The following is a 27,334-nucleotide window of genomic DNA, read 5'->3' as shown; positions in this document are numbered from 1 at the left end:
ATGGTTCCTGTCAAACCAGTTTCTAGATGATTATGATTGTTCTGATTATACTTCTCACCAGCTGCCCTGCCCTGCAGCTGTTACAGAACCTTCTTGTACCTCCATTAAAAAATGCCTGGCGCTCCTTCTGGGATGGTGGCTCCTCATCCATCCTTCAGAATGGATAGGTTTGATCTTCTTGCAGTCCATGGGACTCTCCAGAGTCTCCTCCAGCACCATAATTCAAAAGCATCCATTCTTTGGCGATCAGCCTTCTTTATGGTCCAGCTCTCACTTCCATACATCACTGCTGGGAAAACCATGGCTTTAACTATACGGACCTTTGTCGGCATTTGTCTAGTCCTCTTTTAAAGCCATCACGTCTTTGTGGAGGTATTTAATTGCTGTTAGGGGGAAAAAGCTGGTGTGCATGTGATACATATCACTCTACCTTGCACCTGCAGGTCTTGTGGCCAGCGTTTGAAGGTCACTGTGACCCGGCAACCGGCCGAAGAACGAGAGAATTCTTGAGCTCCATCTGAGGAAGAGTGGCAAAAAAACCCGATGGAATATGCAGAAATGGTGAAATACACCAGAAGAATAAGAGATCCAAATGTCAATCAAATACAGTGGTACCTTGGTTCTCAAACTTAATCCGTTCCAGAAGTCCATTCCAAAACCAAAGCGTTCCAAAACCAAGACACACTTTCCCATCGAAAGTAATACAAAACAGTTTGATCCGATCCAGACTTAACAATCCCTAAAACAGCAACATAACATGAATTTTACTATCCAGCGAGACCATTGATTCTTAAAATGAAAGCAATAATCAATGTACTGTATTATAAAGTAAATAAGACAGTATTGTAGATGATAATTTTTTAAAAAAATAATTCTTACCTGCACTGATGATAGTCATTGTTTGGATGGGGGACATTTATCCAGTTCCGCAGTCACACAGTCAGTCAAATCAGTAGCTGAACTGGGTTCCACACAGTCACAAAAACAAATTAACCAAAAAAGCCTCAAAAACAAAAACGCAAAACAAATATCAAAAACAAAAGTGCCAAACTTAATCTGTTCCGGAAGTCCATTTGACTTCCAAAATGTTCAAAAACCAAGGCGCAGCTTCTGATCGGTGCAGGCGCCCTGGAAACAATAGCTGACAGCCACATCAGACGTTCAGCTTCCGAAAAATGTTCGGAAACTAGAACACATACTTCCGGGTTTTCAGCTTTTGAATACCAAGGCATCTGAGCCAGGCAGGAGCGATGGCACAGACCTCTCCAACTGGCACAGGTCCGTGTGGTCAGTGGGATTCCCATCTCCTGTCCAGCTAGGATATAGGAAGTCACAACAATGAAGGTTAAAAAGCAGTGACAAACCTAGACAGCATCTTAAAAAGCAGAGACATTACCTTGCTGACAAAGGTCCGTCTAGTTAAAGCTATGGTTTTCCCAGTAGTGATGTATGGAAGTGAGAGATGGACCATAAAGAAGGCTGATCACGGAAGAATGGATGCTTTTGAATTTTGGTGCTGGAGGAGACTCTTGAGAGTCCCGTGGACTGCAAGAAGATCAAACCGATCCATTCCTAAGGAAATCAGCCCTGAGTGCTCACTGGAAGGACAGATCCTGAAGCTGAGGTTCCAAGACTTTGGCCACCTCATGAGAAGAGAAGACTCCCTGGAAGAGACGCTGATGTTGGGAAAGATGGAGGGCACAAGGAGAAGGGGACGACAGAGGACGAGATGGTTGGACAGCGTTCTCGAAGCTACCAGCATGAGTCTGACCAAACTGCGGGAGGCAGTGGAAGACAGGAGTGCCTGGCGTGCTCTGGTCCAGGGGGTCACGAAGAGTCAGACACAACTAAATAACAACAAATTTTCAAACATTTTCTTCAGCTCATTATATACCATTTCCCAGAAAGCCTTTTACCTCTTTACAGTTCCACCCCATGTGGTAGATTAGAAGATACCTTCCCCTTCTTTACATTTCCAGCACTCATTACAGTGGTACCTCGGGTTAAGTACTTAATTCGTTCCGGAGGTCAGTTCTTAACCTGAAACTGTTCTTAACCTGAAGCACCACTTTAGCTAATGGGGCCTCCCGCTGCCGCACAATTTCTGTTCTCATCCTGAAGCAAAGTTCTTAACCCGAGGTACTATTTCTGGGTTAGCGGAGTCTGTAACCTGAAGCGTATGTAACTCGAGGTACCACTGTAGTTCATAGCTGTCAAGGTTTTCCTTTTTTTAAGGGGAATTCCCTTATTCCGAATAGGATTCCTCGCAAGAAAAGGGAAAAGTTGACAGCTATGCATTAGTTCTTGTCGCCTCTGCCTCTTTCCATCCCTTCCCAATTCACACACCTGCTTTGCTCAATTCCTGACGCAACACACCGGGGCTCGGCAGGTGCTGCAGAGAGGAGGCGGGTGGAAGAAGAATAAACTCCTCCTGCCCTGTTTCTGGGGTGGAGAGGCTCAGCTCCCTCCCTGCCATCACTTGTGGGGTTGATCCTGCCCACGAAGCGCTCCCTCTCCCCCTGATCTCGGAGGAGCTTGCTGCCTGGTGAGTGATGGAGATGAGGATGGAGGGGATGGCGGCGGGTGGGGGTGGGGGGTAGGACAACCGAATTGGGCGGCTACCCCCGAATTATTCCCCCATTATTCTCACCCTTTATCCCAGGAAATGAACTATCTCCCCCCCCCACCCGCTCACAACAACCACAGCATCCCAAGCGTGTAAGGGGGTCGTTTCAGGGCGCGCATTTTGCAGGCGAGATGGGTGGAGAGGGAGAGAGATAGAAAGAAAGAAAGATGCGCGGAGCCGGAGGAAGAGTTAGAAGGGAGGGAGGCAGACAGCAGGGGTGCAGACCCACAATTATTTCTTCATTCCTGTGTGTGTGTGTGTGTGTGTGTGTGTGAGAGAGAGAGAGAGAGAGAGAGAGAGAGAGAGAGAGAGAGAGACCGTGCTGTGAAGCTGCTATCAGGATGCCAAGACCTTTGTTGATTTATTTAGGTACAGAGGCTGGATTTGTGCATTTAAGACTATAGCTTTTCACAGGACAGGCCCACGTGTTCATAACCCCCGCTGGTGGGGCTGGTGGTTTTTTTTCGTTTTTAATTATTTCTCTCTCTCAAAGAGAATTGTCCTAACCTAACCTACCCTGAATACTCCTTTCTGCCGGAGGGGCAGTTAGAGATAATCATAGCATTCTAGAGTCGGATGGTTTCTTTAAAAAAAATAAAAATGTTTTCAGAGCAAAAAGAAAGGCGTGCCCAATCCATAAAATTAGGGGGATAAAGAACCCCAGTCAAAATCTCATTTAGAGAATATACCTCTTCAGCATCTTCAGCAGGAAATGATTTCCCCTCTGCACATCCTCAAATCTGAGATCCTTTGCAGCATTCCTCTAGCACAGAGTAACAGGAGAGCCCCTTCTCCAAATCCCAGAGCCGCCTTTGCGGCACTTCCTATGTGGTCCATTAAGCTGCAATAGATTCTTCTTCCCCCTTTCCGTGTGTCTTGCAAACAGTCCCATTAAACCATGGGTAGGCAAACTAAGGCCCCGGGGGCCAGATCCAGCCCAATCGCCTTCTAAATCCGGCCCATGGACGGTCTGGGAATCAGCATGTTTTTACATGAGTAGAAAGTGTCCTTTTATTTAAAATGCACCTCTGGGTTTATTTGTGGGGCCTGCCTGGCGTCTTTACATGAGCAGAATGTGTGCTTTTATTTAAATTGCATCTCTGGGTTATTTGTGGGGCATAGGAATTCGTTCATCCCCCCCTCCAAATATAATCCGGCCCCCCACAAGGTCTGAGGGACAGTGGACTGGCCCCCTGCTGAAAAAGTTTGCTGACCCCTGCATTAAACAATCTCCTCTCTTAGCCCCCTTCTCCCAAATGCAGAAAACCAGCATGCTCTTAAAGATCAACCTGCTATCCAGGTTGGTCCACCAAGTTTCATATATGTAGCCCCCGCCCTTGCACCCACCCTGGGATCATGTACTTCTTTATATTAAATATTTTCATATCCTGCACTCCATCCATTTTGGAGCAGGATGTGGCCACGGGATCAATATAACAGCCGCAAAACAGGACACCAGTTGAAATTATTCTTAACAATATAAAAACGCTCTAGGGGGTTGCCTAGACAGTCATATTTATTTCTCCATCTCACCTGATGCACACACCTTATTTTGAAGGGTTCTTGGGAGACAGAGTGCTGTCAGCAGAGAAACCAAGCCAATGACAGGAAGAGCAAGCTTCTGGATAAGAAAGAACTCTTAGGGTGCAAATTGGGAGATTCACCGGGACCATTCAGATTTGGGTGGCAGCGCTACCAAATTCAGAGCAGAACTGGAGTAAGGGAAGGGGCTAATCCTCCTCCCTCTGTGCCCTTTTCCTGATTAAACTCATTCCCCCATTCAGCCATTTGCCCCATGGGAGAAGCGTACAGACCGTGCCGAATTTACGTATAAGCTAAACAAGCTATATGAAGGATGCGGGTGGCGCTGTGGGTTAAACCACAGAGCCTAGGACTTGCCGATCAGAAGGTCAGCGGTTCAAATCCCTGCGACAGGGTGAGCTCCCGTTGCTCGGTCCCAGCTCCTGCCAACCTAGCAGTTCGAAAGCATGTCAAAGTGCAAGTAGATAAATAGGTACCGCTCCGGCGGGAAGGTGAACGGCATTTCAGTGCGCTGCTCTGGTTCGCCAGAAGCAGCTTAGTCATTCTGGCCACATGACCCGGAAGCTGTACGCCGGCTCCCTCAGCCAATAAAGCAAGATGAGTGCCGCAACCCCAGAGTCAGCCACGACTGGACCTAATGGTGAGGGGTCCCTTTACCTTTACCTTTACCTTTAAACAAGCTATAGCTTGGAGCCCCACTCTCTTGGGGGCCCCCAAAAAAATTAAAGGGGAAAAAGTGGATGTGCATTTCTAAAATGTAAGATAAAAAACAAATAAAATAAAACCTACATGCAGCAACAGTGTTTTGTGTTGTGTAGGCTCCTAGGATGTAAGTCATGGGCCCCGCCTGCTAGCCTGCTCCCTAAAACATCACTGGTTTGCTCCTTTCTATATATAGGGTGCCTACATTCTGCATGGACCGGTTGCATGGCAGCAGGTGCAAATGGTTTTAGATACCTATTAGGTCCATATAGCATATATTCCACACAAAAAGCAGCGACCATTTGTTGTTGACAAAGGACAGCTGGACATAGAAAGGGCCCCATTACCTTCAGTAGCTTAGGTCCTCATCAAACCTAAATCTGGCCCTGCTCTCTTGCGATTCTCAGTGTTCAGAGGGATCACTGCTTCTGATTGTGGAGGTGAAACATAGCCATTGTGACCAATAGCCCTGAGTGCAAAAACACCATCTTCCTGACTACCTCCCTGTTTTCCCTCCTGGGGCAAACAGCTTGGGTTACTTAATTTATTGGGGAGATGCATTGTTCATTTATCTAAAAACAAAACAAAACAACCCAACAAACCCTTTGATCGAAGCAAGAATTCTCCATGCAGCGCATGTGAAATGATCCAGCTAAAACCCACAAACCCAGTTGCAAGCAAATGCCCACGAAGGATTCATTGAGAACAAAGAGAAATGTCAGCAAGACAGGTGTCTAGATGGGCCTGCCAAAACCGAAAGGTTTTTTTCAGGCGCTTAGAAGGAGGTCAGTGAGGATATCTGACTAACGTCAAGAGCCAGGGAGTTGCAGAGAAAAAGATGTCGCCACATGAAGGGAATAACGTCGGGGGAATGTATGTGTCAGGGACAAGACAGACTGGTTTTAATTACGCGAGAACCTAAAAAGAGCCTGCTGGCCGATGGTCCATCTGGTCCAGAATCATGTTCTCCAGTTTCTCAACCAGATGCCTTCAGGAAACCCGCAAGTAGGATTCGAACACAAGAATACTCCATCCCTCCTGCTTCGGATCATGGAGACACAGCGTTTGCTGTTGTGGACAGAAGCCATTCTTAAATTTGTCTAATCCTTGGCCATCCAAGTTTGTGGCCATCACTGACTTGCTACAGAAGGGAGTTCCCTAGAACTATGTGTTGCATGAGGAATTAACTTTCCTTTATGGCCACAGTTAATTTATTAAGTTGACTACTACCCTGCGGTGATTTACACTTAAGATTTACACGCAATTCAACGCACACAAGCGTAAAGCGATGCATTTTGGGGCAAAAAAGTGTTTTTAATTAACACTCTTAATCCTGCCAACCTAGTGGTTCAAAAGCACACCAGCGCAAGTAGATAAATAGGTACCGCTGTGGCACAACGGTAAACGGCGTTTCCGTGCGCTCTGGCTTCTGTCACGGTGTCCCGTGATGCCAGAAGCGGTTTAGTCCTGCTGGCCACATGACCTGGAAAGCTGCCTGTGGACAAACACCGGCTCCCTTGGCCTGAAAGCGAGATGAGAGCCGCAACCCCATAGTTGACTTTGACTGGACTTAACCGCCCAGGGGTCCTTTACCTACACCTACCACTAGTTCAGACATCATGGGAGCATATGTGGAAATAAGGTTTTTAATTTTTTTGCCCCAACATGCATCGCTTTACACTTGTTTGTGTTTAATTGCGTTTGCAATTTTACCGCCCATTCACGACGCATGGAGAGGTCCTATTGGAGCTCTTCACAATCTCTTTTTGGTTTAGCACCATTGATTTAGCATCATCAGCAAACATGGCCACCTCACTGCTCACTCCTTTCTCTAGATCAATTATGAACAAATTAAAAAGCACCAGTCCCAATACCGATTCTTGGGGACTCCACTTTCTACATCTCTCCATTGGCGAAACTGTCCGTTCCTCTGACCTCTCTTTTTCTACCACGCTCAGGAAACATGGCCCAAGTTGGTTCAGGGAAGACTGTTCTTTTCCACCAGGAAGACCCAAAAGGTCTCACCTACCGCATCCCAGCTCTGCTCTACCTGCCCTCTGAGTCTACTTTCCTGGCATTTGCTGAGGAGCGTTCAACGCCCAGAGACGAAAATGCCAAGTTCCTGGTGATGAAACGAGGGCAAAAGGAAGGAATGTCCGTTCAGGTAACACCAAGAGCAGAAAGCGTAACCGAGCTATATTTCATTCCATAATGCTCTTCTTTCTTCCTATATACATAAAATGTAAGGCTGTCATCACGCAGCAGTTCATTTTTTTTTTAAATACATATTTATTAAAGTTTTAGAAAACAAAGAATTCATCATTTCAAAATGTATCATTTCCATACATAAAGCTCAAGAAAAGCAACAATATGTGACAGAAAAAAGAAAAAAATGAAAGAAGAAAAATAAAGAAACAGAAAAAAGAAAAACACTCTTTCTTAAATTTGTAAAGTTCCATGCCCCTCTGTCTTGACCTCCTCACATCCCCCTTTTTTGTGTTCCACTTTACTCCAATCAGATTCAGCAAATTCAAAGCCTTGTTTCAACCATACTTAATGTTATATTCTAATTATTATGTCCCCATTTTCCATTTTTTTAATCCGTACCTCATCTTATAAAATATGACATAATATTGTTCTGTTCATAACCCCTTATCCTATTTTTCCTTAAATTCTTCTTTTCACACACCTTTGGCCAAGGTCACACAAACCCTGTTACTTTTACTTCCCACATCCTATTGACACTCAAAGATTTTACAGTATTTTTGTAGATAGTCCTTAAACTTTTTCCAGTCCTGTTCCATCGATTCTTCTCCCTGGTCACGGATTCTGCCAGTCATTTCAGCCATCTCCATGTAGTCTATCACTTGCGTCTGCCATTCCTCCACGGTGGGTAGATCCTGTGTCTTCCAATATTTAGCTAAAAGTATTCTTGCTGCTGTTGTTGCATACATAAAGAATGTTCTATCTTTCTTTGGCACCCATTGGCCAACTATGCCCAAGAGAAAGGCCTCTGGTTTCTTGGGGAAGGTACTTTTAAGTACTTTCTTAAGTTCATTATATATCATTTCCCAGTAAGCCTTAACTCTTGGGCAAGTCCACCAGAGGTGAAAGAATGTTCCCTCAGCTTCTTTACATTTCCAACATTTATTGTCAGGCAGGTGATAGATTTTAGCAAGCTTGACTGGGGTCATGTACCACCTGTAAATCATTTTCATAATGTTCTCCTTTAAGGCAATACATGCCGTAAATTTCATCACGCAGCAGTTCATGTGGCCACCAATATGTGGCCAAACCAACTCCAGTGTGAAAACAGGGTGGCAGGTGGCCCAGGTGAGCTGTTTAATGGTGCTCTGTGAAGTTCCTGGTGACAAGGTGTTCCAGGTAACACCAGGTGCAGGAAATGTAACTGTGCTTTTCCTGATTTGTCATTCTGTGTAACGTTTGAGTTGGGTTCCAGGAACAAAAGTATTGCCAGGAAAGAGGATTGGCTTGGAACTGACCACCCAAGGAAGTGTCTTGAAATCGTTGTGGACAGCTTATCTGACTCCTTTCAATCTGAAATGTTAGTTGACCTGGCAATGATGTTTGTTTTAAACTCATATTCTTTTTTATTAATGTTTTAAGTGGCATATTTAACAGAGAATAAATGAATAAATGTTTATAAATAATATTAGTACCAATAATCATTTGAACTGTGGCCAATTTCAGAATTCCAGAGAATTCCAGAATGGCTTCATTGGTAAACACCTCTTGCTTAAATATTACGGCACTTTGCCAGCTCACATACCTGTGTCATGAAAATGGATTCTGTTTCCTCTGCCTCAGGGAACTCCCCACTGCCGCTAAACACCCTCACACATCATGATTTGCAATATATTGCCAGGTCAAAAATTATGAAACCAAAATCAGGATATGAACTGGAAACCGGTTGTTGAGGGTTTCCACCCAGCCCTAACACACATCATGATTCGTGATATATTGTCAGGACAAAAACTATTAAACCGATATCACGATATAGACTTCAAACCGGTTTTGGATGGTAGATGGATACATCACCTGGCTCTAGTGAGAGAACCACCGACTAACTACTCCATCTTTCTTCCCTTCTAGTGGGGTCCTCAGAAGTCTCTGATGGAAGCCACATTGCCCAACCATCGCACCATGAACCCTTGCCCCGTTCTCGAGAGGAAGAGCGGACGAGTTTTCCTGTTCTTCATCTGCGTGGAGACCCACGTGACGGAACGGCACCAGATCTTCACAGGGAGGAACGCCGCTCGGCTCTGCTACGTCGTCAGCCAAGATGGAGGCCGCACCTGGAGCCAGACGACCGACCTGACGGAGCAGGTGATTGGCAAACATTTGAGGAACTGGGCCACCTTTGCGGTTGGGCCTGGTCACGGCCTGCAGCTCAGTTCCGGGCGCCTGGTGATCCCTGCTTACGCCTATTACATCCACAAGCGATGTTTCGGGCATGCGCTCAACTGCTGGACCAGACCTCATTCCTTCGCGTTCTACAGCGATGACGGCGGGCAGAATTGGGCCCGAGGACAGCTCCTGATGCACTTGAACACATCCGAGTGCCAAGTTGCGGAGCTGACCCGCCGGGACGATAGCCCAGTGCTGTACTGCAACTCCCGCAGCCCGGACAGGTACCGGGCAGAGGCTTTCAGCACAGATGGCGGAGAACACTTTGAGGAAGGGTACCTGTCCGAGGACTTGTGTGAGCCGCCCAGTGGGTGCCAGGGCAGCGTGGTGAGCTTCTTCCCACAGCCGGAGGGCAGCTCTCGCTTCTCTTCGGCCTCGCTCGGCAGCACAAAGTCCTGGCTGGTGTACTCGCACCCCACAAACTGTCACAAGCGCTTCGATTTGGGCATCTACCTGAACAGGTCCCCGTTGGAAAAAGACTCTTGGCGCCCTCCCTGGGTGCTGTACAAAGGCCCCAGTAGCTACTCGGACCTGGCTGTGTGCCAAGAAGGGGGGAACACACTGCTGTTTGGGTGCTTGTTTGAGTGTGGGGTGCACCATCCCATTGAAGAAATCGCGTTCCAGCTCTTCACCAGTGACGAGCTTTTGAGGAACGTGAGGGAAGGATGATGTTGCGACACATCTCTCCCTCTCTCTTTCCCCCTCCCTCCCCCTCCCTCCCTCTCTCTCTTCCCCTCCCTCCCCCTCCCCCTCCCCTCCCTCTATCTCTCCTTCTCTCTCTCTCTTTCCCCTCCCTCTCTCGCCCCCTCCGCTCCCTCCCTCTCCCCTCCTTCCCCCTCTCTCTTCCCCTCCCTCTCCCTCTCTCTCCCCCTCCTTCCCCCCCTCTCTCCCCCTCCTTCCCTCCTCTCTCTCCCTCTCCCCCTCCGTCTCTCCCTCTCCCCCCTACCTCCCCCCCCCCTCTCTCTCTCTCTCTCTCTCTCTCTTTCGTTTCAGCAGCCTAGAAGTTTGAGCAAAACTTGAGCGGCGTCCAACACACCTGTTCCATGTTTTTAATGCTTGAAATTTTATTCTGTTTTTAGTGTTCTGTTGGGAAACCCAGACAGATGGGCTGGGTATAAATAATTAAATTAGTAGTAGTTGTTGCAGTTGTAGTACAAGGACTGTGCAATGGGATATCCCCCCCTGTGCATGTCCTAAATCTGTTTTGGGAATTCTGCCAACCCATTGATTTGGGATGGGTGCAGGGTACATGTGGGGGGGAGGAAAAGGGAGAAGTACCGTCCCTCGAAAAATAAATCCTTGCAGACCCTCCCAGAGTCCCTGTTTCCTAAGGACAGTCCCAGATTTACAGAAGCTGTCCTGCTTTCTGATTTGATCCCAGAATGTCCCACTTCTCCTTAAAGGTAAAGGTAAAGGGACCCCTGACCGTTAGGTCCAGTCGTGGCCGACTCTGGGGTTGCGGAGCTCATCTCGCTTTACTGGCTGAGGGAGCCGGCGTACAGCTTCCGGGTCATGTGGCCAGCATGACTAAGCCGCTTCTGGCGAACCAGAGCAGCGCACGGAAACGCCGTTTACCTTCCCGCCGGAGCGGTACCTATTTATCTACTTGCACTTTGACGTGCTTTCGAACTGCTAGGTTGGCAGGAGCAGGGACCAAGCAACGGGAGCTCACCCCGTCGCGGGGATTGGAACCGCCGACCTTCTGATCGGCAAGCCCTAGGCTCTGTGGTTTAGACACAGCGCCCCCCGCTTCCCTTCTCACTTTTCCTTAGGATGTCCCTATTTTCATCGGATAAATGTTGGAGAGTTTGGAGTAATGTGACCTCTGAGCCAAGAAGATAAGTAACTATACAACTTTTAGAAGACATCTGAAGGCAGCCCTGTTTAGGGAAATTTTCAATGTTTGCTGTTTTATTGTATTTTTAATATTTTGTTGGAATTCGCCAGAGTGACTGGGGAACACCAGCCAGACAGTTGGCGTATAAATACATTATTATTATTATTATTATTATTATTATTATTATTATTATTAATTACACTAAAGGAACAAGTGTGTTGGAGACCAGCTTTAGCTCCCAAGGACAGAACCTGCTCATTCTGCTCCAGGCTTCCTCAACCTCGGCCCTCCAGATGTTTTGAGACTATAATTCCCGTCCTCCCTGACCGCTGGTCCTGCTAGCTAGGGATCATGGGAGTTGTAGGCCAAAAACATCTGGAGGGCCGAGGTTGGGGAAGCCTGTTCTAGTCTTTTGCACATCTTGGTAAAGTCATGGGCTTACAAAACTGAGGTGTAGGTCTTCGGAAATGGTTGCTGTTTCTAGTTAACAACAATCGGGTCCTCCAAACTTACCTCATTAGAAGAGCACAGAAAACCACCTGCTCCACTCAGACACTCAGTGCTTCCATATTCAACAGTTAGTTTGGAAAGGTGTCGTTTCATTCACTTAAAATTTTGGCAGATGCATTCTGTACTTTCCCTGAGGCTCCTTCATCTTTCCTCAGACCACAGAAAGTCTGGGTTTTGGTGATATGATCTCTGCTGATGGGGACCCCTTTAGCACTACGCCTCCATCATTGCAAAAGGTGGGGTTTTAAATTCATTTTTATTTATTTAACAATATTTTTATACTGTGTGTGTGTGTGTGTGTGTGTGTGCGCGCGCACTACAGTGGTACCTCGGATTACATACACTTCAGGTTACAGACTCCGCTAACCCAGAAATAGTACCTCGGGTTAAGAACTTTGCTTCAGGATGAGAACAGAAATCGTGCGGCGTGGCGGCAGTGGAAGCCCCCATTAGCTAAAGTGGTGCTTCAGGTTAAGAACAGTTTCAGGTTAAGAACGGACCTCTGGAACGAATTAAGTACTTAACCCAAGGTACCACTGTATAGGCATATTCTTCAAGCAGTTCCCCACTCCTGATATATAGAGAGAGCTGGAAAACTTTTGGGTACCAGACAATTTCATACCGGGGCCATCTTTTTACACACCCTGCCATTCTTCAAGGACTTGAGGAGTGTCCCAAGGGTCTTGGAAAGACTGGGACGAGAACCGAATAGTACTTTGTGCACAGAGTCAGACCATTGGCCTAGTTAGCCTCGGCCCAGTAGACCTGAAGGAGCATCTCCACCCCCATCATTCAGCCCAGACACTGAGGTCCAGCTCCAAGGGCCTTCTGGCGGTTCCCTCCCTGCGAGAAGTGAGGTCACAGGGAACCAGGCAGAGGGCCTTCTCGGTGGTGGCACCCGTCCTGTGGAACGCCCTCCCATCAGATGTCAAGGAAATAAACAACTATCCGACTTTTAGAAGACATCTGAAGGCAGCCCTGTTTGGGGAAGCTTTTAATGTTTGATCTTTTATCGTGTTTTTAATATTCTGTTGGGAGCCGCCCAGAGTGGCTGGAGAAACCCAGCCAGATGGGCGGGGTATAAATAAATTATTATTGTTGTTGATGTTTATTTTCTACACTGAATGTCAGTGGCTCTTCAGCGTTTGAGGCAAAGTTTTCTCTCTCAGCCTCATCTGGAGACGCCGGAGATTTAACTCTGAGCCTTCTGGGCCTGCACGGGACTAAATGGTGGAGCCTTAAGCCAGACCTTTGTGCCAAAATCTTTATACTCAGTTTTGAACTCTTGTACCAAAACGCTTGCAATCTACTGTGCTTCTGTTATGTTGGATGAACTCAGCTTGGCTGGAAATGTATTATGTGTCAAACGCTACAAATGTATATCGGTTTTCTACCAGTTTTAACTGTCAAGGCTTCCCTCAAAGAGGATGCTAAGACAGGGCTGCAAGCAACTTTGCTGAACTATTTTTAAACAAACCCCAATTTCAGTGCTGTCCTGGTTTCTACTTTTTGGAAATAATATTTTGGAAATATGGCGACCCTAGCTAAGAGCTTTCTTTGCTTTTTAAGCTAGCAGTGCTGTCAGCATGGGCTGTTTTCCTTGGGTGCCTTTGTCCATTTCACAGTAAGGTCTTATTGTGCTAAAATTATAGCTCAGCCAAATTTGAACAAGCCTTCTCAGCAACCTTCTTCCCTCCCTGGTGCAGCCATGAGGAGGAGATTGGAAGTTGAAGATTCCATTTGTCTATTGTTTCCTGTGTTATGTTTGAACCTCGAGAAACTGTGGTTGGCCTTAACTGTGGTTTACTGAAACAACCGAACTTCTAAACGTTGTTTATGAAGTTGGCTTGTTTTCCTAAAGCAGTGGCACATTCCCTGTTGCCCACCGTCTATGCTTTTGCTTGGTCCAGCTGTATTGCCCAAGTTTCTGGCACCAACACCAGCCAAATCCCAGGACATTGCACTGTGAGCATGTGGGAAATAAAAGCGGAAGCTGTTAACGAACATTCCCTACAGGGAATGTGTTTAAATAAAATGATCTGCTGTCAGTTCCATTTTCCGCTTCCTTCTTTTTTTCTGGAGGGGTTTTTGCATACATCAAACACTGTAGCACGCGGAACGCACACTGTATGGCCCAACGCCATGTGATGAATCTAAAAATCCTTTTCATGCTACCCGTTAGGAGAAAAACTGGTTTCTTCTCTGGGACAGGAGGAGGGGAAAGTATCATGAGGTTTGTGGCCCGCCCCAAAGCTTGCAGGAACAGGCAGGCTAAAAACTCATTTTTGTGGGCATCCGTTGTTTTATTGCCTTGTTCAGCTGCCCAACGTCAAGATTTCAAACAAACAGTATCTAACACGGCCGTCTTGCTTCACCAAATGGGGCGACAGACATCTTGAGTAGGGATGGAGGAGAATTGAATACAGTCTGTATTTTTAACTGAACTATGAATCTGGATATGGATTTAAACAGGTATTTTCATATGGATTAAAAAAAATATAGAGTGCCACCAGTCACACTGTATAAGAAAGAGATTTTGCAGGCACCCCTAGTTTTGACATTCTCTTCAAATTCTTTTTTTAAATGCTAACAGACCTTTGCAGGTGTTTATTTTGTACTTTGCTTAACCCATCACCTTAACGATGGTCTTCTTCTTTTTTTTGGTAAATTGTGTTTTATGTATTATTACACCACACTAGTATTTTATTATATGGCTGTACAGAAATATTTCCCCCACCCCCGCCATTATTCAAGCCCCCTAGTGATGCAGCAATAAAACTGTTGCACATCTGCAGAGACAAGCAGTATCTGGCGTGGTTTCAAAGGGGATGGGAGACCATGTGTTGAGCTTCCTTCATTGCAGGGGGCTGGACTTTATAAATTCAATCAATCAATCAATCAATCAATCAAGGACCATTGGGTTTCTTTACAATTCGATGAAAGCTGTGTCTCTCGGTAAAATCTTAGCTCTCAATTAATTGTTTTTATCCATTAACAATTCATAAATGGCTCGTTTAACATACTCTGACGTTGCCTCTTGCTCATCTGCATGGGGCATAGGGAGAAAGTAAAAGGGTAGACTGACACACTGCCGCCAGCTTGCGGGTTGACTTTGAATTTCCTTCTGATGCTTTTGCAAAAAGCCTCTCCAAGGCTGGAGCTGCTAGCCATGCATCTTACCATGGACTAAATCTATGGCTTCTGAAAGAGATCCCTTCCCCTGATTGGCCAAGCGGGGAACCGGATCCCAGCAGGCTGGCTGGCAGCCTGTGGAAACAGTAGCCGAGCATTTATTTATATTTATATTTCTTGTTGCAAGTTGCGCTCAGATGTTGCCAAAGCAGGGCTGTGCGCGCAGGCGAGGAAGCGCCTCTCCTGGTCAATCTTTCTCCTCGGCTTGCAGGGTCGGATCCTGCGCCTGCGGATCGCGCTTCCTAAACCCCTAACCCAGCCCCTCCTCCCCCCATGCTGGGTCTTTATGCACTGCGAGGAATCCGCTGCGCGGTGAGTGATGGATGGATGGGGAAGCGGGCAGCGCAGGGCATGCAATCAGTGCCAGATTTAGGTATAAGCTAAACAAGCTATAGCTTAGGGCCCCACTCTCTTGGGGGCCCCCAAAAAAATTAAAGGAAAAAAAACTGGATGTAGATTTTCAAAATATAAGATTAAAAAACAAATAAAGTAAAAGCTACATACAGCAACAGTGTTTTGTGTTGTGTAGGCTCCTATGATGTAAGCGATGGACCCCGCCGGCTAGCCTGCTCCCTAAAATATCACTGGTTTCCTCATTTCTATATATAGGGTGCCTACATTCTGCTGTTTATAATTATTAGTAGTTTGCATCCTATATTTACACCTATTATTGTTTCATGTTATAGCAAGTTTCTAGAGACTAGATTGTGAGTCTTTGTAAACTGTGTTTCTAAAGGAACTTTTGTTATTGCCAAATGTGTTTGCATTATTAAGTTTGTTATGAATACAAAAATTTTAAGTTGGAGCTTAATAATTACCGTATTTTTTGCTCTATAAGACTCACTTTTTCCCTCCTAAAAAGTAAGGGAAATGTGTGTGCGTCTTATGGAGCGAATGCAGGCTGCACAGCTATCCCAGAAGCCAGAACAGCAAGAGGGATTGCTGCTTTCACTGCGCAGCGATCCCTCTTGCTGTTCTGGCTTCTGAGATTCAGAATATTTTTTTTCTTGTTTTCCTCCTCCAAAAACTAGGTGCGTCTTGTGGTCTGGTGCATCTTATAGAGCGAAAAATACGGTATTTCACTGTTAATATAATTATTAATTGTATTTCACTATTAATATGCTGCTTCTTAATTGTATTTCAGTTCAACAGTTACATTGATAAAATACATATTTTGTCATGTGCAAATAGCTTTAGATACCTATTAGGTCCATAAATTACCACATAGCATATATTCAACACAAAGAACAATGACAATTTGTTGTTGACAAAGGACAGCTGGACATATAAAAGGCCCTTCAGTATCTTAGGGTCTCACAGAGGAAGCTGTAGATCCCTCTCCCCACATTCTAAGATTCTTTAAAGAGTGTTGACCATCCCTTATTTTATTTTTATTTTATTTTTTACCACCATTTCTTATGTCCAAGAATTTCATGACTCATTTATGCGGCATGTGAAGAAAGTATTTTCATTTGGCTGTCCTGAATCCCATGCCAATCCACTAGCGTTATATGAGGAAAGAGAGAGGGAAATTCTCTCTTTCTAACATATCAGAGCCCTAATCAGTCAGTCCACCTTTGGAGCTGAAATCCTTTCAGGATTTTTTAAAATGGCTACCTACTTTTGGAGTGTTAAATCTGGATCTCTAACTCTTATCTATTTGGTGTTTGCACATTTATTAACTATTTAAAAAAAAATTCCTTCTCCCCTTCTTTCATCCACAAATTACCTTCGGATTGAATACTATTCAGGAAGTTACTTCTACCCACCACATCAAAAATTAAAATTACCTTCAGCTTGAATACTATTAAAATTAAAATGATGTACCTGCCAAAGTTCAGAAACAAAAAGCCCCATACAGTACAGGGGTCAGCAAACTTTTTCAGCAGGGGGCCGGTCCACTGTCCCTCACACCATGTGGGGGGCCGGACTATATTTTGAAGGGAAAAAATGAACGAATTCCTATGCCCGACAAATAACCCAAAGATGCATTTTAAACAAAAGCACACATTCTACTCATGTAAAAACACGCTGATTCCCAGACCATCCGCGGGCCGGATTTAGAAGGCGATTGGGCCGGATTTAGAAGGCGATTGGGCCGGATCCGGCCCCCAGGCCTTAGTTTCCCTACCCATGCCATGGACTGTGTGACCATCCTTTATTAGTCATATGCAGAGTCAGGCCCATTTGAATCAATGGACCAAACCAGCCATTCCATTGAAGTCGATGGGTCTGACTCTTTTGAGCGCGTCTTAGTTAGACATCGCTCTTAGTGGAGCAATTCATGGACAGGAATAGCAACTTATTTGTTTTGTTTTTATTTGTTGCATCAACGCCCTACCTTTTCCTCCAGGGAGATCAAAGTGGTGTTTGGGGTTCTTTTCTTTTTTTAAAAAAAGATATTTATTGGAGTTTTACAAAAACATGAATTTAAAAGATCATATAAAAAGAAAGAAATACAATAAAAGAAACATAGAAAAATACATAAAATAAGAAAAGGAAAATAAAAACAAATCCATTTTTGTAACCCTGACTCGTTATCTTATTTCCTTGGCCTCCTCACACCTCCCCTTTTTGTATTCCCATTTAAATAATCAAGTCAGCAAATCCTTACCCTCTTTCATTTATCTCAACTCTATATCTTAACATGTTGTAACTCTGTATTTTCATCCATTTATCAATTCATTTTTGCATATTCTTATTAACTTTGTTGCTAATGCCACTTATTTTCAGTCCAACATCATTTTAACATTCATTAATTTTACAGTGTTTCTGAAGATAGTCTTTAAATTTCTTCCAGTCTTCTTCCACCACCTCTTCTCCCAGGTCCCGGATTCTGCCAGTCATTTCCGCCAATTCCATATAATCCGTCACCTTCATCTGCCACTCTTCCAGGGTGGGTAGCTCTTGTGTCTTCCAATACTTTGCAATAAGTATTCTTGCTGCTGTTGTTGCATACATAAAGAAAATTCTATCCTTCTTTGGCACCAATTGGCCGACTATACCCAGGAGAAAGGCCTCTGGTTTCTTCAGGAAGGTATATTTAAATACCTTTTTCATTTCATTATATATCATCTCCCAGAAAGCCTTAATCTTTGGGCACGTCCACCAAAGGTGAAAGAATGTACCTTCGTTTTCTTTACATTTCCAACATTTATTATCGGGTGTTTGGGGTTCTTCTCCTCCCTATTTGATCCTCACAAACAACCCTGTGAGGTAGGCGAGCCTGGAAGGGAATAACGAGTCTGAAATCACCCCGTGAGGTTATTACAAGGAAACATAGCTGTCAACTGTCCCTTATTTGGCAAGAAAGTCCCTTATCCCAGCACTGTGTCCCGTTGCTGTCCCTTATTGATGATGTCCCTTAAATTTCAAAGGAAGCAGCTCCTCTCCCTCCCTCCCTCCCTGCCTGCTGGCCAGGGAGGAGGGAGGCTCCAACTGTGTTGCTTGGCTGCGTTGCTCACCCAATAAGGAGTCTAAGAATGACTGGGGGGTGGAGCTTGCATGCCTTGTGCCGATCAAATCGGCCGCGTTGCCTGGGGACTCGCCTTTGCTCAGCGCTTCCCAGCGGAGAGGTGACGGTGGTTTTCCTTGCTGCATCCCCTTTGTCGGGTTGCTGCGCTGTGGGAACCACCGCTTGAGGCTTCGTTTGGCTGCTGGCTGGGCTTTCTGCCTTTGGCTCAGGAGCTGGTTGGCTAAAATCCCTTATTTTGGCTGCTGATCCCTTATTTTCAAGGCTACTGGTCCCTTACTTTCAAATCTGTAAGTTGACAGCTATGTAAGGAAACTGGGGTTGGCTTTTACAGCCGAACTCCCCATGAAGCTCCGATCACCGGTCTGAGAACAGAGGCAACCAAAGAACAGAGCTAGCCGTCTTTCAGACGTGTGGTTTATGGTGTGTTTACCTTGCGCACATATTATGAACATGCACTTTATTGATGTCACCTGAGAATTCACAGACCAAGTGGGTATTCAAACCCTGTCCTAGTCTGACACTCTTAACCACTGTGTCACACTGGCTTAATATTAATTCTATCATTTTTTTAATATTTTATTTCATCTAATGTTTATTGGATGGATTTCCCCACTAAATTGATTTTTGAATTCTGAATTAATTGTTATTCACGTTTTATACTGTATTTTATGGTGTTTTTTTGTTGCATCAATTAAGTGTTTTAAATTTGTTGTTAGCCGCCCTGAGCCCGGTTTTCTGAACCAGGAAGGGCGGGGTATAAATAAAAAAAATGTTATTATTATTATGTAGACTACTTAGAAGTGGGTGGGTGTATAATAAAAATAAATCAACAAATAGGTGTGGTTTTTTAAAGTCTATTCCCCAAAGGGTAAAATGTGCCCCCCTCCTCACTTTTTGCATCTTCTCTCTCCAGAAAGAGGGTGGTCTTTCCCCTCTAGTCTCCAGCCTCCTTACTTCCACAAAACAGTGTAGCTTTAAACTTTGGAGCTGGCTGGTTGTTCCAAAGAAAGATTGATAGTTTAGATCATCGGCTCCCAAATCTTTTGGAGCCACTCTCTGGCTTGGGCTGCATCCCAGTACCTGGTACCCTGCAAAAAGCATAATTCAGAATAGCGGTTTGCACGGCCCGCTACAGGAAATAACGGCACGGTGAAATTCAAAACAGTAACAACTAATTGCACATTTATTCAAAATCCAAACTATTTTGTTAAATTAAGCCAAGTTGTAGGGGGACTCCAAGGGGACCCCAAATTGTGATAATGTGGCTTCCCGGGAGTGACTGAGAAAAGGGAACTTATAGTGGCCCATTGCTTTAAGAAACTGTTAAGAAACTGCTGAGAAAGTATTTCGCTTTGGGAAGAGAGCAGCTAAAACGCTAATCGCAAGAACACAAGTTGCAGGTTCACACAGGCACAATGCAAAGCACAATAGCCTTTGTAACAAAATGTGTTGATGTAAGCTGTGTCAGCAAATCAACCGAACCGATCTTTAGGCTTCTGCTTCTGCTAGAAGCACAGGTGCACTAAAAGGAAATGTAACTAAATAAGTTCTGGCTTTCAAGCTCACTCCTTTCCCCGTCTCCTAGAATATTTCTGCATGCCCAGAAAACATGGCCGAGGCTCAGGCTGGCTCTGGGAAGGTGACTCTTTTCAGCCAGAAAAAACGAGGGGGCCTCACCTACCGCATCCCAGCGCTGCTTTACCTGCCCTCCGAGTCCACCTTCCTGGCGTTTGCAGAGGAGCGTTCATCCCCCCGAGACGAAGATGCTAAGTTCCTGGTGATGAGGCGAGGGCGGAAGGAAGGAACGTCCGTTCAGGTAACGCCAGGAGCAGAAAGTGTAACGTTGCTATTCTTCCTTGCACGTTTCTTTTCTTTCTTACTATATACAATAAATGTAAGGCTGTCGTCACGCAGCAGTTCATGGGCCTGCCAACTCCAGCGTGGCAGCAGGGTGGCAGGCAGCTTGGGTAAGCTGTTTAATGAAGGCGGGGATTTAATGAAGCTCTGTGCACTGTGTATAATGGGGGGAAATGCTCTCTGAAGCAAGTCCCCCAGCTGGGAAGGGAGGCTTCCCGTTGCCTAACTGAGAGATCCCTGCCCCCTCCTGCTTGCACGCAAGCTCTGATAGGCAGCGTGAAGCCTCCCTTCACAGCTTAGGTGTGGGGGTCAGGGAAGGTGGAGGCAGCCCGGAAGCTGCATCTTGGAGCCCCTGCACCACCATCATATGGGGACTTCCCAGCAGCTCCTGAAGCCAGCCAGAGCCAACTGCTCCTGGCTGATGAGACAGCCGCTGCTGCGTTTCCGGGGGACATTAGATGAAATCCGGGGACATTGTGGGGATGGAATTTGTCCGGGGACTTATTCGCAAACCCGGGGACTGTCCCCGGGAAACTGGGACATCTGGTAACCCTACTGTGGAGGCCAATTCTGGACCCACACGTCCCTCCACAGTGGGGACATAGGTTTCCAGGCGGGAATTGATCACGGTGAGGGTTTGCCGAGTGTGCCTTCCTCTTAGCGCGTTTCTCCCTTGCGTCCTGAGTTCGAGTGTCTTCAAAGCCCATGACACCTTTAGTAAAAGCTGCTCTCCGATTGTAGTGGTTGCAGGCCAGTGTTTCCCAATTTTTTGTGCTTATGTTGCATTTTTTTTTTTTAGATTTGTCTTGAGAGTGCCTTTAAACCTCTTTTGTTGTATTCCCCTTTCTTTTCAGAAAACGCTTTGTCCCAAATTACATTATGCCATTGTGTACAACCCTGTATTTATAATAATGATATGCACACATGGAACTAGATTTTTAAAAAATCTACAGTCTTTGCTAATAACGATTTACAAACAGACAGTCATACCTTGGATCTTGAATGCCTTGGCTCCCGAACAAATCAGCTCCCAAACAATCGAAACCCGATAATGTTCCGGTTTTCGAATGATTTTCGGAAGCTGACCGTCCGGTGCGGCTTCTGATTGGCTGCAGGAGCTTCCTGCAGCCAATCAGAAGCTGCGTTTTGCTTTCCGAACATTTTGGCATTCAGATGGACTTCCGTAACGGATTCCGTTCGACTTCCAAGGTAACGACTGTACAAGGAAATTCAGACAAAACCTAAATTCAGATAAATTTGACTGGCTTTGAGGCTGCAACAATCGGATCCAAGTAATTCAAGTAATTGTCTGATTACTTGAATTGTCCTGACTTCATGAGCAACAGATATATGGCATAGATTCTTCCACGTGTGGCTATGAAGAGCCTGTTCCATATGCCTTCTGCCCACATTTTAAAAAAAGGAATGGAAAGATAGGGTTAACAGCTTGCCAGTCAGGCTGAGCGACTGACAGCTGTTCCAGTCTGTGTATATTTATGCCGCTGACTCAATAAGTAACTTGAAGCCTTGCTGGGAACTTGCCCTGGTAACACTGGGGGTTTGGGTTTGAGTCCCGGTATATGATAGCGGAAGCAAGCAGGCACTCCTACAAGAAAAAGGGCAAATTTCCTAATCCTGCATCAATTTTCCAGGGATCAAGTTTGAGATTGTTTTTTAAAAAACACCAATATCCAGGCAAGGCCTCTCAGCTCTGTCCTCTCCAAATCCAAGCCACCGAAATGCTTTCCTTCTGGAAAGTTTCATTTTCTTCAACTGTATTAATTTACAAAGCCCTGAACAATTTCGGTCTAGGATACCGCAGGGATCACCAGAACCCTGATATCTCAGCTCGATCACTGGGATCATTTGCAGGAGCATTGTTCGTCATTACCCGAGTCGGGGAGGCTCATTTGACAGCAGCAATAAACCGAGCTTTAAGTGTCAAATGTCCCAGTCCTGTGGAACTCTCTGCCACTGGAGATTCTGGTCACTGGTGATGGGACAGACGGGAGGCGGATTTAGTGACGCAATCCCCCCTCAACAACCTTGGGAAACCCCCCCCCCCCAAAAAGCTCAACAACTCTGTACCATCTCCCCCATTTTCTAAAATTTGAGTCCCCCAAAATAGGAGGCGTCTTATACATGGGGGCGTCTTATAGATGGAAAAGTACGCAGGGCTGTCTTAAGTATATGCAGCGCCAGGTTGCCCAGTCCCAGGCGCTTCCACCGACGGGCGGGCTCTTCCCCAGACTCAACTCTCGAGCCCTGGACTCTCGGCCTGGCGCCCCTGAGAGCCCGGCACCCGGGTGCCCCACACCCCTAGCGCCTATGGGTAAGACGGGCCCGAAAGTACAGTATATAGGAATAGGTTGAGGTCTGAGTGTTGGGTAGAGCTGCCCTCCTTGAACACACAGCCTGCGGGAAGTTCGAGAAGGGAGAGGAATTTAAACCTCTATTTAAAGCCACCCCAAAATAGATTGTGTGCTCACTCCAGCGGCACTTGACTCCCAAATTAAAAACCCCAAAGCCTTTTTCGAGCGCTGGGATGCCACTTGTGTCCTCAGCAAAAAGTGCGATTATCCTCAGACAGGGATGTCCATTGTTAAATTTGGAACATATTTCAATCACCTATTATCCATTCATTGTAAAATTACAAGTACTTTTAAAACCCTGCTAATGTATTAATCTGTGTACAATGCTCCTGTATATATGCAATAAGCATCTTCCATTCTTCCTTGAATTTGTTGTCGTCTCTTCCTCTTAATTTCATTGTCAGTTTTGCCATTTATATAATAATAATATTATTATTAATAATAATAATAATTTATTTTTTATACCCCACCCATCTGGCTGAGTTTCCCCAGCCACTCTGGGTGGCTCCCAACCACGTGTTAAAAACAAGACAGCATTAAGTATTAAAAACTTCCCTAAACATTTCAGAATATTCCATTAATTTAACTTGCCAATCTTCTTTAGCTGGGACACCTTCTTTCCAATATTGTGCTAATACTGTCCGTGCAGCCGTAGTTGCATACATAAATAGATTCTTTCGTGATTTTGTTAAGTCCACTCCTGGGCCGAGCGGGAATTTGAACCCCGGCCTCCCTGGTTCCTAGTCCAACACTCTAACCACTGCACCGCAGCGAAGAGAGGGAAATATCTGGGTTTACTCTCTAACTTGGAGGTTGTCATGCCCAACTGGCATGTTCTCTCCCTCCTGGTCGATCGTTCGGGAGCTTCGAAAGCTTTCTTCAACCCGAACATCACAGCGACCGATGCCAACAGACACCGGCACACTTAGGGATCCGCAGAGTTTGCACATCATGCACATGACAGACCTCAGCAACTCAGCATTTTGGCTAATCTACTTTATTTACCTTTATACCTGAAGGAGCGTCTCCACCTCCATCGTTCTGCCCGGACACTGAGGTCCAGCTCTGAGGGCCTTCTGGCGGTTCCCTCGCTGTGAGAAGCCAAGCTACAGGGAACCAGGCAGAGGGCCTTCTCGGTGGTGGCGCCTGCCCTGTGGAACGCCCTCCCACCAGATGTCAAAGAGAAAAACAACTACCAAACTTTTAGAAGACATCCGAAGGCAGCCCTGTTTAGGGAAGCTTTTAATGTTTAATACACGGGTGTCAAACACAAGGCCCGCGGGCCGAATCCGGCCCGCCAGACCTTGTCATGTGGCCCGTGTAGCCGCCGCCGGCTGCCAGCCTTCACCTTTTATTCTCGCTTTTTTTTTTTTGACACAAGAAAGCCGCCTCTTCAGCGCATGCGCGGCAGCCTACAAGCCAGAGAACGTCTGCCCTCTAGCGGCGCCGGCCATTCTACACAGGAAACCTACACTTTACATGCATTCAGGAAATCTCCACTTGTTTTTATATTGAGCGCATGCCATCCTGTGATGTGACAGATCCAACGGCTGCCTGAACCCTTCTCTCCTGTACTATAAGTCCTACAGATACAACCGGCCCTTTGAGGGTGACCAAACTGCTGATGCGGCCCCCGATGAATTTGAGTTTAACACCCCTGGTTTAATAGGTTATTGTATTTTAGGGTTTTGTTGGAAGCCGCCCAGAGTGGCTGGGGAAACCCAGCCAGATGGGCGGGGTATAAATAATATATTGTTGTTGTTGTTGTTGTTAACACACACAGAGCACTGCAACATGGCTCCCTCTCTCTCTAGCATCGGACAGAGAAAGAACAAAGGACAATAGTCCCACTTCACGCAACACAGTAACACAAATATCCTGTCTCCGTCACTTCCCACTCTGTGGAGTCAAAACATACACCGTCATGTGAAAGACAACAGTCCCATGACTGCAATCATGGAGCAGGAATTCCAACAGTCCCTACCACCCACTAGTGGCCGTTTAAGGATTCTAGGTGAGCGGTAAGGTGTTCTACGGCACAAGCCGAATCCTCCTTGCATCGAGCACTGGTGGGTGGTAAGGAAATTTTACCATCAAGAAAGATGCATTAGTGGGTGGTAGGTATAAAAAGGTTGACTACCCATGCTCTAAGGGATGCGGGTGGCGCTATGGGTTAAACCACAGAGCCTAGGACTTGCTGATCAGAAGGTTGGCAGTTTGAATCCCCGCGACGGGGTGAGCTCCCATTGCTCGGTCCCTGCTCCTGCCAACCTAGCAGTTCGAAAGCACATCAAAGTGCAAGTAGATAAATAGGTACCACTCTGGCAGGAAGCTAAAGGGCGTTTCCGTGCGCTGCTCTGGTGCGCCAATAAAGCGAGATGAGCACCGCAATCCCAGAATCGGCCACGACTGGACTTAATGGTCAGGGGTCCCTTTACCTTTACCCGTGCTCTAACTCATCCTCTGCTTTGTATTTCAGTGGGGTCCTCAGGAACCGCTGGAGACAGCCGTGCTGCCCAACCACCGCACCATGAACCCCTGCCCCGTGTTCGAGAGGAAGAGCAGCACCCTTTTCCTCTTCTTCATCTGTGTGGAGAAGTACATCACGGAACGGCACCAGATCAGCACGGGGAGGAACGCCGCCAGGCTCTGCTACGTCTCCAGCCAAGATGGCGGCCGCACCTGGAGCCAGGCGACTGACCTGACCGAGGCGGTCATTGGCGGAGAGCTGACCAATTGGGCGACGTTTGCCGTCGGCCCGGGCCACGGCGTCCAGCTCAGCTCCGGCCGCCTGGTGATCCCGGCGTACGCTTACTACATCCACAAGCGCTTGTTTGGGCACCCTCTGGAGTGCTGGATCAAACCCCACTGCCTCACTTTCTACAGTGACGACGGCGGGCAGAGCTGGTCGCGCAGCCCACTCCTCGAGGCCTTGCTGACCTCCGAGTGCCAGGTGGCCGAGCTGTCGTGCCCGGACGACAGCCGGGTCCTCTACTGCAACGCCCGCAGCCTCCACAACTACCGGGTTGGGGCTCTGTGCACCGACAACGGCCACCAGTTTGTCAGCCCCTCCCTGTGTGAGGAGTTGTGCGAGTCTCCCCACGGTTGCCAGGGCAGTGTGGTGAGCTTCTCCCCTCAGCTGGAGCCGTTGGATCTGGGCCGGAAGAAAGACGGGGCCAAGTCGTCGGGTCTCGATCCCTCCTCGGCCCCCCTCAAGGGCGCCCGGTCGTGGCTGATCTTCTCCCACCCCACGAAAAGGCACAAGCGCGTGGATCTGGGCATCTACCTCAACACCTCTCCGCTGGAGAAGGGGTGCTGGAAAGCCCCGTGGGTCCTGAACAAAGGGCCCAGCGGGTATTCGGACCTGGCTGTGTGCGAGGAGGGCGAGTCGGTGATGTTTGGGTGCCTGTTTGAGTGTGGGGTGTCCTGCGAGTGTGAGGAGATCGCCTTCCAACTGTTCACGGGTGTCGAGCTCCTGAGGAACGTGAGGGAAAGCTGCTGTGGTCCCTCTACTCCCTCGGAAGCATAGGTGCTCAGGGACGTTTAGCACCCCAGGACAGAAAATGTGGGTGCCCTCGCTTGCCTCTCCCGCCAGGCTCTCCTATGTCTCCGCCATAGTATTATACCGTGCAGGCTTTGGAAAACGACCGTCGTTTTGGGATGACGATAAACAGGCCCTCGCTTCTGCCTCCTTGAAAGTAGCTAAACAAAAAAGAATTACAGTGCTACCTTGGTTCTCAAACTTAATCCGTTCCAAAACCAAAGTGTTCCAAAACCAAGGCGTGCTTCCCCATAGAAAGTAATGCAAAAGGGATTAATCCGTTCCAGACTTTTAAAAACAACCCCTAAAACAGCAATTTAACATGAATTTTACTATCTAACGAGACCATTGATCTATAAAATGAAATCAATAATCAACATACTGTACTATAAAATAAATAAGATGGTATTGTAGATGATATAAAAAAAAAATCTTACCTGCAATGATGATAGTCATTGTTTGGATGGGGGATTTTTATACATTTCCACAGTCACACAATCAGTGTAGCTGAACTGGGTTCCACACAGTCACAAAAACAAATTAACCAAAAAAGCCTCAAAAACAAAAACGCAAAACAAATAGCAAAAACAAAAGCGCCAAACTTAATCCTTTCCGGATGTCCATTTGACTTCCGAAATGTTCGAAAACCAAGGTGCAGCTTCTGATCGGTGCCAACAGCCGCATCAGATGTTCAGCTTCCGAAAAACGTCTGAAAACCGGAAAACTTACTTCCCGGTTTTCGGCGTTTGAGAACCAAGGTACCACTGTACTGCATCTTCTGCGTAATTATATTGATAAATCGAAAGGGGCGGTCTACAATTCAAGGTTGCTGTGATTTCTTTCTTTCATTTTTACCTCGGGACTCTCTTTTTCACCATCGCTGACGGCTGCCTCCTGTTGGTCACAAGATACGTCTCACCCTTCCATGCCCTGGGGCCTAAAATGATATATAAACAGAACTGCATTGTTCAGAATCGGCTCATTGCCGCCTTTGCTGCCTTCTACTTCTGTACACGAAAGGAGGAACTTTTCAAAGTTCAAAAATGGATGGGCAATGCCATACCCTCTGGGATTTTTGGCGCCGGAACTGGCACTCTTCATTTTTGCCTGAGCTCTTGCACATGCGCGAAAGCATGTGGCCGTCTGTAATTTTGGAAAAGATCAGAGTCACCCCAAAAGCAAGGCAGTGCTTGTTCCGATGTGCTTGTGGGGGGTTCCTAAATATGCAGAAATGTATATGTTATAGGTTTTT

The 27,334-nt window shown here is 46.4% G+C and overlaps 2 protein-coding genes and 1 long non-coding RNA gene across 3 annotated transcripts; all 3 read left to right on the top strand.

The window, feature by feature from the left end:
• Positions 1 to 169: 169 nt before the first annotated feature.
• Positions 170 to 27,334, top strand: LOC310760994. The gene is made up of 2 exons (XR_014547162.1): positions 170 to 665; positions 26,307 to 27,334. It is a non-coding gene; the product is annotated as an uncharacterized lncRNA (long non-coding RNA).
• Positions 2,404 to 10,005, top strand: LOC310760827 (sialidase-3-like). The gene is made up of 3 exons (XM_083610025.1): positions 2,404 to 2,545; positions 6,829 to 7,034; positions 8,984 to 10,005. Exons 2-3 carry the CDS (start codon positions 6,834 to 6,836, stop codon positions 9,965 to 9,967), a joined length of 1,185 nt encoding a protein of 394 aa, XP_083466151.1. The 5' UTR covers positions 2,404 to 2,545; positions 6,829 to 6,833; the 3' UTR covers positions 9,968 to 10,005.
• Positions 14,881 to 26,675, top strand: LOC310760816 (sialidase-3-like). Its single transcript, XM_083609998.1, has 3 exons — positions 14,881 to 15,149; positions 19,898 to 20,128; positions 25,021 to 26,675. The coding sequence occupies exons 1-3, from the start codon at positions 15,111 to 15,113 to the stop codon at positions 26,068 to 26,070; spliced, it is 1,320 nt and encodes a 439-aa protein (XP_083466124.1). The 5' UTR covers positions 14,881 to 15,110; the 3' UTR covers positions 26,071 to 26,675.

Source organism: Podarcis filfolensis, assembly GCF_964270895.1.
Source record: "Podarcis filfolensis genome assembly, chromosome: 4".
Lineage (NCBI taxonomy): Eukaryota > Metazoa > Chordata > Lepidosauria > Squamata > Lacertidae > Podarcis > Podarcis filfolensis.
This window is presented reverse-complemented; position numbering and strand designations above follow the sequence as displayed.

Bases quoted from the DNA above. Each gene is read 5' to 3' on its own strand.
- LOC310760827 (XM_083610025.1), top strand. From the start codon at position 6,834: ATGGCCCAAGTTGGTTCAGGGAAGACTGTTCTTTTCCACCAGGAAGAC. The intron at 7,035-8,983 runs GTAACACCAAGA...CTTCCCTTCTAG, and splicing joins AGGAAGGAATGTCCGTTCAG to TGGGGTCCTCAGAAGTCTCT.
- LOC310760816 (XM_083609998.1), top strand. From the start codon at position 15,111: ATGCTGGGTCTTTATGCACTGCGAGGAATCCGCTGCGCG. The intron at 15,150-19,897 runs GTGAGTGATGGA...CCCGTCTCCTAG, and splicing joins TGCGAGGAATCCGCTGCGCG to AATATTTCTGCATGCCCAGA. The intron at 20,129-25,020 runs GTAACGCCAGGA...TTTGTATTTCAG, and splicing joins AGGAAGGAACGTCCGTTCAG to TGGGGTCCTCAGGAACCGCT.